Genomic DNA, 7,195 nt, shown 5'->3' on the forward strand with positions numbered 1-7,195 from the left:
GTACTGCCCCTTTGACAGTGAAGCACTGCCTCAGTACTGCCCCTCCAACAGTGCAGCGCTCCCTCAGTACTGCCCCTCTGACAGTGCAGCACTCCCTCAGTACTGCCCCTCTGACAGTGCAGCACTCCCTCAGTACTGTCCCTCCGACAGTGCGGCACTCCCTCAGTACTGTCCCTCCGACAGTGCGGCGCTCCCTCAGTACTGCCCTCTGACAGTGCAGCGCTCCCTCAGTACTGCCCCTCCGACAATGCGGCGCTCCCTCAGTACTGTCCCTCCGACAGTGCAGCACTCCCTCAGTACTGCCCCTCTGACAGTGCAGCACTCCCTCAGTACTGCCCCTCTGACAGTGCAGCACTCCCTCAGTACTGTCCCTCCGACAGTGTGGCACTCCCTCAGTACTGTCCCTCCGACAGTGCGGCGCTCCCTCAGTACTGCCCTCTGACAGTGCAGCGCTCCCTCAGTACTGCCCCTCCGACAGTGCGGCGCTCCCTCAGTACTGCCCCTCCGACAGTGCGGCGCTCCCTCAGTACTGCCCCTCCGACAGTGCAGCGCTCCCTCAGTACTGCCCCTCTGACAGTGAAGCACTGCCTCAGTACTGCCCCTCCGACAGTGCGGTGCTCCCTCAGTACTGCCCCTCCGACAGTGCAGCGCTCCCTCAGTACTGCCCCTTTGACAGTGAAGCACTGCCTCAGTACTGCCCCTCCAACAGTGCAGCGCTCCCTCAGTACTGCCCCTCTGACAGTGAAGCACTGCCTCAGTACTGTCCCTCCGACAGTGCGGCACTCCCTCAGTACTGCCCCTCCGACAGTGCAGCACTCCCTCAGTACTGTCCCTCCGACAGTGCGGCACTCCCTCAGTACTGCCCCTTTGACAGTGAAGCACTGCCTCAGTACTGCCCCTCCAACAGTGCAGCGCTCCCTCAGTACTGCCCCTCTGACAGTGCAGCACTCCCTCAGTACTGCCCCTCTGACAGTGCAGCACTCCCTCAGTACTGTCCCTCCGACAGTGCGGCACTCCCTCAGTACTGTCCCTCCGACAGTGCGGCGCTCCCTCAGTACTGCCCTCTGACAGTGCAGCGCTCCCTCAGTACTGCCCCTCCGACAATGCGGCGCTCCCTCAGTACTGTCCCTCCGACAGTGCAGCACTCCCTCAGTACTGCCCCTCTGACAGTGCAGCACTCCCTCAGTACTGCCCCTCTGACAGTGCAGCACTCCCTCAGTACTGTCCCTCCGACAGTGTGGCACTCCCTCAGTACTGTCCCTCCGACAGTGCGGCGCTCCCTCAGTACTGCCCTCTGACAGTGCAGCGCTCCCTCAGTACTGCCCCTCCGACAGTGCGGCGCTCCCTCAGTACTGTCCCTTCGACAGTGCAGCACTCCCTCAGTACTGTCCCTCCGACAGTGCGGCACTCCCTCAGTACTGCCCCTTTGACAGTGAAGCACTGCCTCAGTACTGCCCCTCCAACAGTGCAGCGCTCCCTCAGTACTGCCCCTCTGACAGTGCAGCACTCCCTCAGTACTGCCCCTCTGACAGTGCAGCACTCCCTCAGTACTGTCCCTCCGACAGTGCGGCACTCCCTCAGTACTGTCCCTCCGACAGTGCGGCGCTCCCTCAGTACTGCCCTCTGACAGTGCAGCGCTCCCTCAGTACTGCCCCTCCGACAGTGCGGCGCTCCCTCAGTACTGCCCCTCCGACAGTGCAGCACTCCCTCAGTACTGCCCCTCTGACAGTGCAGCACTCCCTCAGTACTGCCCCTCTGACAGTGCAGCACTCCCTCAGTACTGTCCCTCCGACAGTGTGGCACTCCCTCAGTACTGTCCCTCCGACAGTGCGGCGCTCCCTCAGTACTGCCCTCTGACAGTGCAGCGCTCCCTCAGTACTGCCCCTCCGACAGTGCGGCGCTCCCTCAGTACTGCCCCTCCGACAGTGCAGCACTCCCTCAGTACTGCCCCTCTGACAGTGCAGCACTCCCTCAGTACTGCCCCTCTGACAGTGCAGCACTCCCTCAGTACTGTCCCTCCGACAGTGCGGCACTCCCTCAGTACTGTCCCTCCGACAGTGCGGCGCTCCCTCAGTACTGCCCTCTGACAGTGCAGCGCTCCCTCAGTACTGCCCCTCCGACCGTGCGGCACTCCCTCAGTACTGTCCCTCCGACAGTGCGGCGCTCCCTCAGTACTGCCCTCTGACAGTGCAGCACTCCCTCAGTACTGCCCCTCCGACAGTGCGGCGCTCCCTCAGTACTGCCCCTCCGACAGTGCGGGCTCCCTCAGTACTGTCCCTCCGACAGTGCGGCGCTCCCTCAGTACTGCCCTCTGACAGTGCAGCGCTCCCTCAGTACTGCCCCTTCGACAGTGCGGCACTCCCTCAGTACTGCCCCTCCGACAGTGCGGCACTCCCTCAGTACTGCCCCTCTGACAGTGCAGCACTCCCTCAGTACTGCCCCTCCGACAGTGCGGCACTCCCTCAGTACTGCCCCTCCGACAGTGCGGCACTCCCTCAGTACTGCCCCTCCGACAGTGCGGCACTCCCTCAGTACTGCCCTGGAGTGTCATGTGTTGAAGTATCTGGATTTGAAAGCGTGCCCTTCTGACTGAGAGGCGAGAGTGTCACCCGCTGAGACACGGCTGATGCCTCGGTTAGGACACATTTAGCAGTGAGCTCTTCCTAGTCGTGGCTCCTCACACGAGCTCCATTAAAGCGTTAATATCAATCATATCATCTAGAATACGAGCTGTTGAGCCAGCCTCTGCGACATTTGAAATGTCTGTCGGATTTGAGGCTACCATCATCCTGACTTGTTAGATGTCAGATCTTCAGGCATTGCTTTTGAGAAAATGTCAGCAGAACCCGCAATCACAAAAATCTCATTAAACCTTAATTTAGTCCAAGACTGCACATAGGCCTTACCCTGAGGGGCTGGGGGTACTGCTGTAGGATGCAGAGGGAGACGATGGCCTCTCTTGACTTCCTAACCCTGCAGAGGTCAGAAGAGAGCTGCTGTGGAAAAGAGAGCAGAGAAGCAGATAATTAGCCCCACTCGACGACAAGCACATTACTGCAGTGATAGCGGCAAATCAGTCCAAACTCTTAAATGTGCAATTTGACTCAGTGTTGAGTGGAAAACATATACTCAGGGCTCACAGTCTCAGGATAAGGGGTCGGCCATTTAGGACTGAGATGAGGAGGAATTTCTTCACTCAGAGGGTGGTGAATCTTTGGAATTCTCTGCCCCAGAGGGCTGTGGAGGCTCAGTCTCTGAGTATACTCAAGGCTGAGATCGATAGATTTTTGGACTCTAGGGGAATCGAGGGATATGGGGATAGTGCAGGAAAGTGGAGTTGAGGTCAAAGATCAGCCATGATCTCATTGAATGGCGGAGCAGGCTCGAGGGGCCGAATGGCCGACTCCTGCTCCTAATTCTTATGTTCTTTTGCTCTCGAGCCAATGAGGGAAGGCTATAAATGCCAGTCCTTGCCAGTGAGAATGAACTATAACGCAAAGTTTCAGCCCAATGAAGGTAGACCTGAACTCGGATGGAGTTCTGCTGGGGGCAAAGTACGACTGAATTGAAAGCTACAGAACATTATCCACGATCCCCCGCTGTGTTATGATGGAGAGTTACGAACATACAAACAATGACGGGCAGGTAAAGCCCATCTGGTCCATCCAGCCTGTCCCACACAATCCTGATACCTTGTGTATCACAATATATACTCCCCCCCTCCCCCCCCCCCAAAACCATGCGATCTCCGGGGAGAGGCAAAAAAAGATTAAAAACCCAGGCCAATTTGGGGAAAAAAACCTGGGAAATTCCTCTCCGACCCATCGAAGTGATCGAAACCAGCCCAGGAGATTACCCTGGCCTGGAATTCCCTGCAGTACCTTACTTCTGTAAGAGGTACATAAGAAATAGGAGCAGGAGTCGGCCATTCGGCCCCTTGAGCCTGCTTCGCCATTCAATAAGATCATGGCTGATCTGCACCTCAGCCAGAAACCAATCCAGCTTTTGCTCGAAGGAATTCAGCGAATCTGCATCCACCACACAAATTGGCACCTTGTTCCAGAGGTCTGCCATTCTCTGGGAAAAGATCCACCTTCTGACATCTAACCTAGATCTCGCCCGGTACAACTCAGTCAGTGACGAGCTTACCTGCTGTAGTTCAGGCTGTCAGTCACTGTCCTTCCTGCCATGGAGTCACTCAGTAGCTCACCTGAAGGGCGACACAAGGGGAATATTTACTCTCTTCTTTCAACACCACCATCGGCAAAACATTCACTTTCCCCTTTATTAAATCTATCATGAAATCAACAAGAGAGCTTTTGAATTTGCTCAGGGCAAGTTAGCACCAGTGGGAATATTCAAGGCAAAATCTGAAATACGTCCGCGATTAATTTTCTCCCCGACTTGTCAACGGTTCGTAATTCACAAAATGGCTCAACCGGAAAGTTTCAGGAACGAATTACCAACCTGTCCAATCACTTCAGGCATCAGGAATCTGGCAGGGTGATTTTATTCACAATCGGTTTGAAATATTGCATCAGGCAAAAACTCTACTGTAAAACACATTACTGTGTTCCCAGTGAGGAAATATTCCTCACTGATACTAGTCTTGTTTACAAATCCCTCCATGGCCCTCGCCCCTCCCTATCTCTGTAATCTCCTCCAGCCTCATAACCCCCCCCGAGATGTCTGCGCTCCTCTAATTCTGCCCTCCTGAGCATCCCTGATTATAATCGTTCCACCATCGGTGGCCGTTCCTTCTGTTGCCTGGGCCCCAAGCTCTGGAACTCCCTCCCTAAACCTCTCCACCTCTCTTTCCTGCTTTAAGACGCTCCTTAAAACCTACCTCTCTGACCAACCCTGCTGTAATTTCTCCTGATGTGTCTCGGTGTCAAGTTTTTTGTCTTATAACACGCTTGTGAAGCGCCGTGGGAATTTCACAACATTAAAGGTGCTATATAAATACAGGTTGTTGTTGACACAGAACACGGCACGGAGACAGTGCAAGTGATAGTGAAGACAGTAGAGTTTGCTACTGAAAGTGTTTCACTAAAGTTTGTTCCCACAGGAAGCTTGCTCTTGTTCTCTACCCTGGTACTGAGGTGAATGATCAGCCATGATCTTATTGAATGGTGGTGCAGGCTCGAAGGGCCGAATGGCCTACTCCTGCACCTATTTTCTATGTTTTTATGTTTCTTCCTGAACTCAAATACATGCTGTGCATTGCTTTGTCCAGCCAGACGCCTCTCAATTTACTGGAACACAAGAAAACTGGTCTGAGCATTCAGGCTCCATTAACACATTGCCCTTTATACTAGAACCAGAGGACTCTAAGGATGACTACAGTTTAACGCAGGCTATCATTTGTTTATGCAAATCAGTTATTAGCCGTGTTTATGGTATTCAAAGTTTTGCTATGATCAAGTACTTTGGGGGAGGGGTGACATTCCGTGCTTAAGGAAAAAAATGGAAGAATGGCTGTAATTCTCTACAGTTATTGAGCCGGAGACAACACTGAGAACAGGAGGAGGCCACTCGGGCCCTCGAGCGTAAACCGCCATTCTATCAGATCACGGCAGATGAGGTCCTCAACACCATTGCGACTTGCTTGTTCGATACCCCACGATACCCTTACCCAGCGAAAATCTACCCATCTCTACTTCACCACAGCAGCTCCACAGTACCTCTCCCAGAAACAACTCCCAGTTTGGAAACAACAACAACTTGTGTTTATATAGCGCCTTTAACGTAGTAAAGCGTCCCACATAAGGAGAAATTAGTGCAGGCGACCAAAAGCTTGGTCAAAGAGGTAGGTTTAAAGGAGGGAGGGAGTTCCAGAGCTTGGGGCCCAGGCAACAGAAGGCACGGCCACCGATGGTGGAGCGATTATAATCAGGGATGGTCAAGAGGCCAGAATTGGAGGAGCGCAGAGGTCGCTGCGTTCCTGTCGGAGCTGTCGGTATGACGATTCCCGCGTGTCTCGCCCGCAGGGAGCTGACTTACTGGAGTAGTGCGTCGGGCTGTTGTATGGCACCAGCACAAAGTCGTCGATGTCGCAGGAGGAGTTCTTGCTGCTGCCGACCGAGTCCTTGGAGCCCTGCAGGAAGCCGGGGGTCTCCTGGGTGGGCGAGGCGAGGGTCTTCTCCTGGAGCTGGTGGACGTCGGCCAGCGACTGTGTACAGGGGAAAGGAAACTGCGTTAATGGAGCGGCTTCCGTGTCGCAGCTGCCAGGGAGACAGGACGGGGCCGAAATCGCCCTCTGCCCGAAGTGGGGCGCAACTAACCATTAGCCCAATGCACGGGCGGTTTTCAGCACTTTGTTTCTTGTCGGAGCGGTGTGGGGGTGGGGAGGGGGGGAGGGGTCGGAGCGGTGTGGGGGTGGGGAGGGGGGGGGTCGGAGCGGTGTGGGGGTGGGGAGAGTGGGGGGGTCGGAGCGGTGTGGGGGTGGGGAGGGGGGGGTCGGAGCGGTGTGGGGGTGGGGAAAGGGGGAGGGGTCAGAACGGTGTGGGGGTGTGGAGAGGGGGAGGGGTCGGAGCGGTGTGGGGGTGGGGTGGTCGGAGCGGTGTGGGGGTGGGGAGAGTGGGGGGGTCGGAGCGGTGTGGGGGTGGGGAGAGTGGGGGGGTCGGAGCGGTGTGGGGGTGGGGAGAGTGGGGGGGTCGGAGCGGTGTGGGGGTGGGGAGAGGGGGAAGGGTCGGAGCGGTGTGGGGGGGGGGAAAAGGGGGGGGTCGGAGCGGTGTGTGGGTGGGGAGGGGGGGTGGTCGGAGCGGTGTGTGGGTGGGGAGAGTCGGAGCAGTGTGGGGGTGGGGAGGGGGGGGGCAGTGTTGGAGTGGTGTGGGGGTGGGGAGAGGGGGGGGGGTTGGAGCGGTGTGGGGGTGGGAAGGGGGCGGGTCGGAGCGGTGTGGGGGTGGAGAGGGGGGGGGCAGTGTTGGAGTGGTGTGGGGGTGGGGGTCGGAGCGGTGTTGGGGTGGGGAGAGGGGCAGAAGTGGGGGTGGGGAGAGGGGGAAGGGTCGGAGCGGTGTGGGGGTGGAGAGAGGGGGGGGGGTTGGAGCGGTGTGGGGGTGGGAAGGGGGCGAGTCGGAGCGGTGTGGGGGTGGGGGTGGGGAGGGGGGGGCGGTGTTGGAGCGGTGTGGGGGTGGGAAGGGGGCGGGTCGGAGCGGTGTGGGGGTGGGGAGAGGGGTGGGGGCGGTGCTGGAGC

General features: G+C 57.2%; 1 protein-coding gene across 4 annotated transcripts in view; it reads right to left on the reverse strand.

Moving 5' to 3' along the window:
* Positions 1-7,195, reverse strand: part of ulk1b (unc-51 like autophagy activating kinase 1) — a 133,993-nt gene that overhangs the window by 52,287 nt on the left and 74,511 nt on the right. For 3 of the 4 annotated variants that reach the window (XM_070888136.1, XM_070888139.1, XM_070888135.1), the window contains exons 13-15: positions 6,004-6,172; positions 4,150-4,210; positions 2,907-2,996 (exon numbers count right to left, since the gene is read on the reverse strand). In XM_070888136.1, coding sequence (XP_070744237.1) covers positions 2,907-2,996; positions 4,150-4,210; positions 6,004-6,172 — 320 coding nt within the window. The remainder of the gene's footprint in view (positions 1-2,906; positions 2,997-4,149; positions 4,211-6,003; positions 6,173-7,195) is intronic. The other variant, XM_070888138.1, reaches the window with a different exon arrangement.

This window comes from Pristiophorus japonicus, chromosome 8 (genome assembly GCF_044704955.1).
Source record: "Pristiophorus japonicus isolate sPriJap1 chromosome 8, sPriJap1.hap1, whole genome shotgun sequence".
Lineage (NCBI taxonomy): Eukaryota > Metazoa > Chordata > Chondrichthyes > Pristiophoridae > Pristiophorus > Pristiophorus japonicus.